Source organism: Urocampus carinirostris, chromosome 19 (assembly GCF_059441175.1).
Source record: "Urocampus carinirostris isolate Australia breed hairy pipefish chromosome 19, RoL_Ucar_1.0, whole genome shotgun sequence".
In the NCBI taxonomy this organism is placed as follows: Eukaryota; Metazoa; Chordata; class Actinopteri; order Syngnathiformes; family Syngnathidae; genus Urocampus; species Urocampus carinirostris.
Window position 1 is genome coordinate 4795518 of NC_142367.1, and position 12695 is coordinate 4808212.

General features: G+C 38.6%; 1 protein-coding gene across 2 annotated transcripts in view; it reads left to right on the top strand.

Moving 5' to 3' along the window:
- Positions 1–12695, top strand: part of LOC148346939 (zinc finger MIZ domain-containing protein 1-like) — a 192139-nt gene that overhangs the window by 133459 nt on the left and 45985 nt on the right. For both annotated transcript variants that reach the window (XM_088323455.1, XM_088323453.1), the window contains exons 3-5: positions 1765–1883; positions 6123–6236; positions 7722–7827. In XM_088323455.1, coding sequence (XP_088179581.1) covers positions 1815–1883; positions 6123–6236; positions 7722–7827 — 289 coding nt within the window. In that variant the 5' untranslated portion in view covers positions 1765–1814. The remainder of the gene's footprint in view (positions 1–1764; positions 1884–6122; positions 6237–7721; positions 7828–12695) is intronic.

The window sequence follows — 12695 nt, forward strand, 5'->3', positions numbered from 1 at the left end:
AACTCTCGGACCATGAGAAACAAAATTCTCTGGTCTGATGAGACAAAGATTGAACTCTTTGGTGTGAATGCCAGGTGCCATGTTTGGAAGAAACCAGGCACCGCTCATCACCAGGCCAATACCATCCCTACAGTGAAGCATGGTGGTGGCAGCATCATGCTGTGGGGATGTTTTTCAGCAGCAGGAACTGGCAGACTAGTCAGGATAGAAGGAAAAATGAATGCAGCAATATATAGATATATCCTGGATGAAAACCTGCTCCAGAGCGCTCTTGACCTCAGGCTGGGGCGAAGGTTCATTTTTCAGCAGGACAACGACCCAAAGCACACAGCCAAGATCTCAAAAGATTGGCTTCAGAGCCACTCCCTGAATGTCCTGGAGTGGCCCAGCCAGAGTCCAGACTTGAATCCGATCGAACGTCTCTAGAGAGATCTGAAAATGGCTGTGCACAAACGTCTCCCATCCAACCTGATTGAGCTTGAGACTTATTGCAAAGAAGAATGGGCAAAACTGCCTAAAGATAGGTGTGCCAAACTTGTGGGATCATATTAAAAAAAATTGAGGCTGTATTTGCTGCCAAAGGTGATCAACAAAGTATTAAGCAAAGGCTGTGAATACTTATGTAAATGTGATTTCTTAGTTTTCTATTTTTAATAAATTCAAGCAAGTCATTTTTCTCTGTATATTTTTCTAAATAGTTTTCCTATTTTACTACACACTTCTGTAATTTTCTTCAGTTCTTGCAAATACTCACTGAATTCAAAAATTCTGGTATGAGAGAGTAATGGTACTTAAAGTTATTTTATTTTCTCTTAGAAAGTACTCTTCACAAACATTTTAATGAAAGGGTTTCAAGATAATTCAAACTTTTTCCAATTTATATTTATCTCAGTTGTTAATGTCCAATTTTTATCGTACTCAAAGGGACAGTGTGTAATATTTAGTGCCTCCTCGTGGTCCAAAAAAAAACTTTCATCCTGTAAAAAAACAACATTTATTTAAATCACTGGCCCTCGCCCATACCAGACAACACAGTGCAATCTAGTGGTCAAGTATTACACATGGGGCCTTATACAAATATAATTTACAGCTCAGGGGGTAGGGCTTGTCTTGGGATCAAGAGATCGCAGGTTCGATTCCCGCTCCTCCGTGTTATATGTCGAAGTGTCCTGAATCCCAAAACACTGAATCCCTAATGCCCCCAATAAGCAGGTTGGCGCCTTGCATGGCTGCATGGCCGCCAATAATAATAATAATAATAATAATTTCCTTGTATTGTCATTCTGTGTAACAATGTACACAGAACGAAATGTCGATTGCATCTGACCCGATGCAGCCGCAGCCAAGAGAGGGCGCCGCCGACCACTTTTTAAGTCTTAGGAATGACTCGGCCGGGGCGCGAACCCGAACCTCCCAGTCTCAAAGCGGGCGCCTTACCAATGGTGTGTGAGTGTGTGTGTGAATGGGTAAGTGTGAAGCACATTGTATAGCGCTCTGGGAAGTCTTCATTGACTTGAAAAGCGCTATATAAATGCAGACCATTTACAACATACACATCATTTTAATCTGGAATTATGATTTTTTTCTTGTCATGTGCTTGTTATAACAGTATAATATATTTTCTATAAGATATTGCATTTATTTGTGGTAAGTGAAACAGAGTGGAATTAAAAAAAAAGAGTTCTGTAAAATCGATGTCAGCTGTCCTGCCAACACCAGATGGTGCTTGTGTTCCAACTCTCCCTTGTGTTTTGTGTTTTTCAGTTGAATGGGCGTGCGGTAGAGTGCCAGGAGGCCACCGAGGGACAATCAGCATGAATTCCATCCCGTCCATGGACAGACACATACAGCAGACCAATGACCGGCTGCAGTGTATCAAACAGGTTAGACCAGAAAATACACCCGGCCTCAAATTCATGCGATTCCTGATGTGGATCTAGGAAAGGGTTCTAAAACTGAATTTACTGGGGGGCTGGAGTTAAAGCAGCTGTCTAGAGTTTAGAACTGTGTTACACTCTGCTGCCCTCTCCTGGCTTTTATCATCACTGCAGCTTCAGTCAGCTCATTCATCCGTGCAATTACTTGCATTTCTTAGACGGGCTTAATAATCTTTCTTTGGGTTTTTGTTGGCTTTTGGACTCTACTTTAGGCAGGACTTTTAGTTTCACTCACCGCAGGTGGAACAATGGGGAAGGGATGCAGTAACTGAGACAGTGGTGCTCAAAATAAGATCTAATACGTGTCCTCTTGATTTTATTTGATTCTAGGAAGAAAATTGTGAAAGTATAAAAAGGACTGCCTTAAATACAGTCCAAGTGCCAATCCAAAACCCCCAAAAAAGATTTTAAAAAGGTGTTTATTCGAGCGCATTTGAATTTCACATGCTTTGACACTCAACAAAAGGAGCATGACAAAGGCTGCAATGATGATTTCACCCAAAGGATGGCATGTGCAAGTAGAATATTTTGTTAAGGACACCAACGTTAACAACAAAAACCAGGAACAAATTAACAAACAAACAAGGTGTCACAAAACAAATTACATTTTTAGAAAAAATTAAACCTGACAACGTCCAAACCAGAAACAAAGACTGAAATGGAAAACCAGATGTAAGGAACAAAGTAACAAACAACCAAGTGGTCACAAAACAAATAAAATCCAAACAAAATCAAATCTGGCAATATCTAAACGAAGACCAAAATGGAACTGCAATGTGCGGCCCAAGCACTATAACGTTTTGGGAAAATCAGGGTCTTCAGTGCCCTTCAGCTCCGGTGGGTTTTACTCCGCACCCGGTTGACGCCCTCTGGATGAATTGAGCATAGCAGATCCTAACACATTTCTTACTTTCAAAATTTTCATGCTACACTTACAAATAGAAATTAAAAAAATAAAAACCTGCGGGGACAAGCATGACGTCCGTCTCCAGCAATGTCACCCCCTCCGACATCCATCCTTCTCTTGTCCGCAGCCTTATATTTGCCGAACCTAACATAAAATCAGAAAGGTGCCCTGGAAAATGAAGCATAAGGGTTCTTTGAACCCAGCTGGGCATTGTTAACACTGACCTAGATAAAATATTTAACTTTAAACTTTTTAAGGATACCTGAAACAGCACACTCCACCATTAACGTCTGGCTAAGGTTGGGCCATAACTGCTTGCACGAGAAAATGGAAAAGGTTATTCAAATGTCCTCAAATATATTTTTTCATTACACACGATAGAAAAGATCTGAAAACAACTACAACAAAAATAATTGATAAAGAAATCAATGTGTAATGAATAAATAACATAATGCCGCAAATAACTTAAAATAAGGCGCTCCTTAAAACCCCAAATTGACCAGAAATTTGAAAGTGCACCTTATAAACCGGTGCGCCTTATGTACAGAAAAATACGGTGAATAAGATAGAAATTGCATACGGTATTTATAGGTGCTTGTTACCACATGAGTCGTTGCAGTATACTCTGTACCAATGCAATGGTTGATGAATCAAACACCATCGCTGACCAAAATCGCAAATCATTGTATGCAATGAAGAAATGGGATTAAAACTTGCATCAGATACACCAAAGAGTTGTTTCCCTTGTGGGTTTTTTGCGTTAATTGATATATTTCAGGACAACTTTCTGTTTTCTCCATCACTGGTCGTATGGACATTAACTTTTTGTGCTCAACCAGTGATTTGGTTTTGCGATTTTGGTCAGCGACATTATTTGCCTTATTAATAATTTCCGTAAAACATACTGTGAGTGTATAAAATGTGAAACAATTATACACGTATAAATACGGTAGATCCTTCTGTACCTTTAATTCCATGCACTTTATAATCCAGTGAGCCTTATATTTGAAAAATGTATGACAAAATACTATTTATGGTGGTGCACTTCAGAATCCGGTGCGTCTTATAGTGCGGAAAATACGGTTAGTCGAAAAATCTAATTAACAAACTTGGGTCAAAGCACGACAACGCATCGGTTAGCGTGTGTTCTGAGGTCGTGAGATCGAACCTCCTGTGTGGAGTTTGCATGTTCTCCCCGTGTTTGTGTGGGTTTCCTCCTGGCACTCTGGTTTCCCCCCCACATTCCAAAAACATGCAAGTTAGGTTAATTGGCTGGTCCAAATTGTCCCGAGGTGTGAATGAGTGATCGAATTGTCTGTCTCTGGGTGCCCTGCGACTGGCTGCCAACCAGTTCAGGGTGTCCGCTGCCCGAGGATGGCTGGGATAGGCTCCAGCAAGCCCGCGACCCTATTAGGATAAGAGGTGCAGATAATGGATCGACGGATGGATGTGTCAAAGTCAGAAACTCGCCCAAAGTTACGTGCGAGGTGCATCCACTGCCATTTAAGTTTCAGTTCAACAGCAGTGACAAGCTCCTTTCACACCCAGGAAGCCTTTCAATTCAAGTAAAATATTTTCAAATTAGATTGCAAAAATGGTTTTATCAAATAAGCTAATTTGCTGAAATTCATATTCAATGCCATGGGTCAAACCAGGAAGTAGCTAGCCATTCATATTCCAACATAGTACCGTATTTTCCGCACTATAAGGCGCACCGGTTTATAGGGCGCACCCCGAAAAAATAGTTTTTGGTCCTATTTTTGACATACATAAGACGCACCGGATTATAAGGCGCTACAATGGGAACGTGGACAAAACAGTCAGATAGTTCAGTCCAACTTATTACCCCCTTAACATTCCCAAAGCTTGCAAAGACGCAAATACGTGTCGAGAACACGTGCGGATGCGGTGTCCGTAAGATGTCACTCAAATGCATCGTTCCATCATTCGGAAGGTTAAAGTCTTGGGATTCAATAAATGATAACCATTCCTTCGTATCTATTTTCTTTTTCGCTCGCAACTTTACTGTGCATATGACAATAAACACTTGGAATTGAGTTGAATTTAAAAATAGACACTCCATTCCATCCATTATCTGCACCGCTTATCACAGAAACATCGAGTTCAGTCTGAAACAAGATACAGGGATAATATAGAAAGCCGGAGTAGCTCACCGAAGTCGTTGTGTTCATAATAATGTGCAGGCAATGTCCTCTTATATCCGTTAGGGTAGTAAATCCAGGAGAATACAATATTTACAAATACAGAATAGAAAAAAATGCTTTCTCTATGCCGTCACCCACATGCTATACGCATACGTATTTTCGGCCAATTGCAGGCTTTGTTTCGCTGTTTAAGCCAATGGCAGCCTGTAAATTATAAAAAGGATCCGCCTCTTGACCTCCGAATAACTTTAGCCAATAGTGATCGATTCAACTGATGATTGACACGTCTTTTTCGGCCAATTGCAGGCTTTGTTTGTTGTTTGAGCCAATGGCAGTCTGTAAATGATAAAAAGGATCCGCCTCTTGACCTCCGAATAACTTTAGCCAATAGTGATCGATTCAAATGATGATTGACACGTCTTTTTCGGCCAATTGCAGGCTTTGTTTGCCGTTTGAGCCAATGGCAGTCTGTAAATGATAAAAAGGATCCGCCTCTTGACCTCCGAAAAACTTTAGCCAATAGTGATCGATTCAAATGATGATTGACACGTCTTTTTCGGCCAATTGCAGGCTTTGTTTGCCGTTTGAGCCAATGGCAGTCTGTAAATGATAAAAAGGATCCGCCTCTTGACCTCCGAATAACTTTAGCCAATAAAGATTGATTCAAATGATGATTGACACATTGGTTAGCCAATGAAACGCCGGTAAATAAATCCCAGCATCCACCGTGTACTACTTGCCGTTCGGGGGAAAATCTAGTCGGCGGCTGCAAGTTAGTTGGAAAACTTAATGTTGATCCATAAATAAGGCGCACTGTATTATAAGGCGCATGGTCAGCTTTTGAAAAAAATAAAGGCTTTTAGGTGCGCCTTATAGTGCGGAAAATACGGTACATCAATCTCAAAACATTAGCGTGTGGATTTTAGCACTGTCTAACTAATTAGCTGGAGGTAACATTATGTTGCTAATTTTGAGGTGCTGGGGAATCAAATTAATTTCATTTCAAAACATTTTAAACCTTTTCAACAAGCATTTTTTACATGGCCAGAGTTTGTTTTGAAGAACCATTATTACGTTTCCTAAGTTTATCTTTTTATTTGTCCACCTTTGCAGCACTTACAAAATCCTTCCAATTTCCAAACGGCGGCAACAGAACTATTGGACTGGTGTGGCGACCCGAGAGCCTTCCAGCGGCCCTTTGAGCAAAGCCTAATGGGATGTCTAACGGTAAGACCATTTTTTTTTGTAGATTCCCATTCATATAATAGATACATTTCTGTTGGTACATGCCGTAAATTCTGGACTACAGGGGGCTCCTGATTAAAAGCCGCATGCTCAAATTTAAGAAGGAAACTTAATTTTTCCTTTTTACAAGCCACAGCAAATTTTAAGCCACACGCTTGAACATAAAAGAAACTCATTCACATCAATTCCTTATATTTTGAACCCGGCGCACACCTGAGGCTGTTTTCAGTTTTGCTCCGGTTGTTTATGTCAAGTGTATTGGGATCATGTAGTTATTCAAAAAGGCGATTACAAAGATGAGCACATATTTTCAAACTGCACCAATAAAAAAGAAAACGGAATGAGGGCTGCGACGCATGAAATGTGAGCCCTATACTTCCATAATGACAGCGCCAGGGCAACCATACTGTGGTAAATAGTGCCAAACTGCAACACAGACATGTCTTTGTGTTGTTGTCATTGGTGGTTGTTACAGTAATGGACTAAATTGCATTCAGTTGTTATCGTTCCTCGAGGATTAAAGAAAATTTTAGTGACCTGACATTTATGCAGATGATACGGAAAGATGATTTATAGCGTTTTTGATAGATAACTTCCACTTCTGTTCAATTTGGATGTACACATTTAGAGCTAAATTTGTAGGTGAACATGTTGAAATATCACAAGTACATTGTAACTATTGAATAAGGTACCATCAGACCTCTGGTTCTTGTCCTGTTATGTTTTGTATAAATAATCTTGCCCAAGACATGGGCTAATTCTTATGGAAGGGCGTCATAAATGTTTCCAGATGTCATTGCGGTGTTATGTATTTAGAGCGGGTTGTGGAAAAGAACAGCTCGCCGTTTCCCCTCAGTGACGCGATCAAAACTTAAAGCTGCAGTGTTTAAATTCTAGCAAAATATAAATTATAATAAATTAAACAAAAAGCAAAAAAAGAAAAAGCAGTTGATTCGGTGCTATCAATATCAATCAAATTAGTCCTATTTTTGGCTCCTTTTTCTGCTTTTTATACCTACAGTACTTTTTTTTCTTTTTTGTCTTCTGTATGCAACTCAATTATTATCCAACACCTATAGAGCCCTTTCCACGTTTGTAAACAAGTGTGACATAGCCAAGCTGCGCCCGCATTGTCGAGGCAGAATGGTAGAATTCATGTCAGTTTATAGCAGCCTATAGAATACAAAAAGATTGTAGATCATAGATAGGAACAGCTCAAAATAGCACATAGTATGTGCTAGCAGCAAGATAGCGACTTTATTTTAGTCATTAAAGTCAACAAAAAAAACCATTATTGATCGGCGCTAGATTTCTTCCCTTGACAGTACTGTAAAAACAAAAAAAACTCCTGGAAAGTGCTTGAAACCTGCAGTTTACAAATCCTGTATTTTATTAGGTATTATTGGGTATTTTTCAAAGAAAAAAATTGGCCTATATGCGGTGATAAAAGAAGCTTTTTCCGTGTAGGTGGTGAGTCGAGTGGCAGCGCAGCAGGGCTTCGACTTGGACCTCGGCTACCGACTCTTAGCCGTTTGCGCTGCCAACCGTGACAAATTCACGCCAAAGTCGGCGGGTAAGAACAACAAAATTGATGTTTGTTTGTCTTTCCACTTCACTTCCATTATCCCAAATCCACATTGCCATCATACGGCTTGCAGAGAGAGATTATTTAATGAGATATGATGTAATGATGGAAGAAGCGTCAGGAAAAAAGCTAGCGATAGCATGTCCGTTATGAAGACAGAGACCCTGTCAGCTGCGGGGATTTTCTTTTTGGCTATTTTACAGGGGATTTTTTTTGTTTGTTTTTTTATTGTTTGAGGTTTTCTGTTTTCTGATTGATCCTTTGATCACTCGGCACGTAGATGTCGAAAAAAAACATTAGGGCACCGTAGTTTTACACAAGGTTCGTACGGTTGCTTAAAATTCTTGAAAATGTTTGAATTTTAATGTTTTGTTTCAAGGTTTGAAAACTGCTTGAATTTTAGGTGAAGCATTTCCAAATGCTGGACATTGTTGCCTTTTTTCTTAGGTTAGTGGTTAGGTTCGGGTTAGGAGCTACATTTCGGGCTTCAAATAAGGGCTTTAAACTTGTTTTATGGTTCAAAAAAATAGGATTGGAGCTAGGGTTAGAAACTAAGGTTTAGGCTCCTCATTAGAGGAATAAACTGAATTTAGTATTCTGAAACAGGGTTGGGGCTAGGGTTACAGTTAGAGCTAGGATTAGGCTTAGGATAAGGAACTAAGGTTTGAGCTCCATATTAGGGTTCTAAACTATATGAAAGGTTCCAAAAAGGTTTAGAACTAGCGTTACGGTTTGAAAGAGGATTGGGACTAGGGTTGCAGGTAGTGCTAGGTTTAGGGCTAGGGTTAGGATCTAGGGTTTAGGGTTTTAAACCAATTTTAGGGTTCCAAAATAAGGCTGGGGCTAGAGTTAGGATTTGAAACTACGGTTTATGCTCTCGTTCTTTTGATGGGCGCTAGATTTCTCCTTTTAATGGTAATGAAAAAAATTGGGAAAAAATGGCTTTAACGTTCTTAAAAAAGTGCTTGAATCTGGCCATGACAAAGGTGTGCAAACCCTGTTTCATGGCTACCGCAGAGTATGGAAGAGGCAGTATCCTGAACTAGACAGTTTACCATTAAAGGAAGTTACCGAATTTATTTGTGTATAATGTGCTTATTATCTTACCTAAAACAAAATCAAAGTTTTGGTGGTTGTTATACACAAGGTTTAATGCTAATATATATATATAATTGTATTTATATATACAATTTATAAATATATAACTATATTTGTGCAATAATTGATCAGTCAATAAATACCGCAGTCCAAAATCGCATACCATTGTATGCAACGACGATCAAGCTCGGGTCGCAGCAGTGAGAGCAGCAAATCCTACTACTAGACCACCAGATATTTAGATCAGTTTCTCAACTGGTGTGTCGAAGCCTAACAGTGAGTCGCAGTACTTTGCCTTTCTCCTTTCTCCTTCCTAAGAAGAAGAAAAAACTGAAGAAAAAAATCCTTGACAATAGGCAGCGATAAATGTTGCTTGATATCTTTATCCCTTTCAGTCAATCTGTACCATCCCAATTGTGTTTGGGAAGGACCACATTTCATTTTATTGTGATTTTGTTGGTTTTATTTTCTTTTTCTGTTCATAATAATGGGTCCAAAGAAAGTTAGCGATAAAGGGAGGGAAAAGTGGAAAACAGTGACAACATCTATTGATTGAAAATGATGGACAAGTGTCTGCCATTAAGGCGCTGCTGAAAGGTACAGTAAATGGTTTTAAAATTTTATATTTTTAGCTTTTTACCAGTACATGAATCTTTATCATCCGCTATTTTTATGGAGTTACACGTTTTATTCATATTTTGAATTACTTTTGGCAAGTGGCTATGTTATACAGTGTTCATTTTACCATCATCACAGTTTATTGGTAATACAAATCAGTTATCACTTCAAGATTTTTCAGGTCACAACAATATTGTACATTATACAAAATAATATTGCTGAAATAATTATATTAATCCATATTTTCATTCAGTTTTAATCATCACAGTTAATTGGTAAAACAAAGCAGTTATCACTTCAGATTTTTCAGTTCACAATATTGTACATTATACAAAATAATATTGCTGAAATATTAATCTATATATTCATGCAGTTTTAATCATCAGTTTATTGGTAATACAAAGCAGTTATCACTTCAGATTTTTCAGTTCATATATTCTTCGTGGTTTGCTGTCCCGTCACAGTTGTAATGTCTTCTCAAGGTCAAATCCATTATCATGCTCCTCAAAACGTAACCAGGAATATAATTTAGTCCATTTTGGCAGAAAAGCCCTTTTCTTGCTAGGAGTATTCTTTTGTTTATTTTCTTTCGGCAAATCATTCATTCGCTTGAACACACGTGTTTTCCTGCCTCCGCGATCTTCCGAAGAATCTCTCTGCGTTTTTTTTTCCTGCCGGAATTATTGCCGTTGTTATCACTTTCTGCATTATGATTTGACTTATTATTGACACTGAAGAAATTACCAATTTTGTGTTGATTTTTACCTTCCCTCGACGACAAGCACTACAACAATGACGTAATCTCGAACCAATGAGATTTTGTTTGCCGGAATCGGCGTGCAGACGAAAACTCGAACCGCGAGACCAAAACAACAATGGCGGATCTGCCTGCCGAAAAGTTTGGAGTGCGGTAAATCTTTGTTTAAAAAAAAAAAGTAATCGGATAATAATGACAATTTTGTGTCAAAAAAGGGGACGCACGTTGATTTGAAACTATGCGTCCCCAGCAAAAATGATGCATCTAGGACGCAGGGACGCGGGCAAACGAGAACACTGGTTATAGAAGTTTTAAGGGGTCGCTTTTCTGCCATGTAGGCTTATATGCCAGCACATACGGTACTTGAAGTCATTTTGTTTTTTGGTTGAGTACAGGGTGAATATTTTGTACTTTTTCTGCTTTAGTGTTCACAATCTTTTAATTCAATACATTTGAGAAGTTGAATTTTAGGATGGAATGGGGGGTCCTGAATTCACACCAGTTATGAACCTTTGATATAAATGATAAGCGAAAAGGCATTTGATTTTTATCTCACTATCACACTGTTTTTACGCTCTACCAGAAACAAATGTGAATGGAGAAAACAGAAAGTCGTTCCGATAGATGTTAATAAATGCAAAATCATAACGAGGGAACTCTTTGTTGTATCGGATGTTGAATTGGAGCTTTAAGGGTATTAGATTAATAGGTATTTATAATTACACAATGGTCTAGTGATTAGGATTCTGCGCTCTCACTGCTCCGTCCCAGGTTTGATTATCGTAGCATACAACGTTTTGCTTTTGTGGTCAGCTTTATGGTACATAATAAATTATATGTTGGTATTATATTCATAATTTACAGTGTCAATCACTTACAATGCTTAGTTTTAGTTTAGAAAAAGTGAAACGAAATTTATAACAATTTTTAATAAAAAAAAATATGTTGCACGTTATACAACATTGCGTGTTATACACAAATAAATACGGTAATATATTTCTTATTAAGGCAGCTGACCTTTGCTACGTTGTGTGTTTCTTTCTTTTTGCTTTTTGCTTTTTTTTCTTACTCTTTTTTTTACTACAGTCCATTGAAGTCCATTGTTACATACACTGGTGACATTGTAAACAAAAGTGGAACAGTGCATTTAAAACATTACTCAAATGGACAGTGTTTAGTATATAGTGCCTCTTAGTGGTAAAAAAACTCATCCAGTAAAAAAACATTGATTTGAACATTTGAAAAAAATTGTGATCTATCATACCAATGTTAATTAGTATAACTATTCATAGGTCGAGAAATTTGTATTTTTTTCTCATAGCGGAATCCATACCTAATAGTCACCCTCATGTTTGTCTGGCATCTTGCTGCTACGCTGTGCACTGGGTTTTGTTTGCATTAGACAACACAGTTTCATCTAGTGGTCAAATATTACCCAATGTACCTTTACTTAAACTAAGCAGCAAGGGAGGAAATCTTTGCGTACCTCACAATTTGAATTCAGGGGCTACAATAATGAATATGAATAAATATAAACACTGGTAATTTTTATTAACTGCATTTTGAATAAACAAAAACAAGAGTTGTATGTATTTTCACTATTTTATGGTAGGTACTGCCCCCTGGCAGGTGCTACAGGTCCCATAAAACAAGGACTAACAGGCTCAGGGACAGTTTCTTGCCCAGGGCAGTCACAGCCCTAAAGAAGCGTGCAAAAATGTAAATAATATATATTGCATATAAAGTGCCTTTGCAAAAGTATTGCTCCAACAATTTTATTTTGTACTGCTGGTGAGCCACATATTAATTTTATGACAGTGGGCAATAAAATTTTGCTCACGGGCCATACCTGGCCCACGAGCCGGACTTTGGACACACATGCTCTACAGTATTGCTGCCTGGAGTGTGGCTTAGCCATTCTCACACCTCTATAGCGTTAGTTTTAAACCATTCTATTGTAGATTTTGCTTTATGTTTAGGGTCGTTGTGGGCAGCTGAACATGCGCCCCACTCTCAGGTTTCTCAGACTCCAACCAATTTACTGCCAGAATCTCCTTGTATTTGGCCGAAAGTTTAGAGAAGGGGTGTCAAACTCATTTTAACTCGGGAGCCACGCGATAGAACAAACATTCTCTCAGGGGCCGGACTAGTAGATTAGAGAGAAAGAAAAAGAGAGAGAAAGAAATAAGAAAGAGGGGTAGAGAAAAAGAGAGAGAGTGGGGCAAAGAAAGAGAGAAAGGGAGAAAGAATGTGAGAAACAAAACAGATAAAAAGAGAAATACTGAGAGAGGGGAAAGAAAGAGAAATGAAGACATCCCAGGAGAAATAGAAAGAGATAAGGGAAGAGAAGAAGAAAAAGAGAAAAGAGGATAAAGAGAGAAGG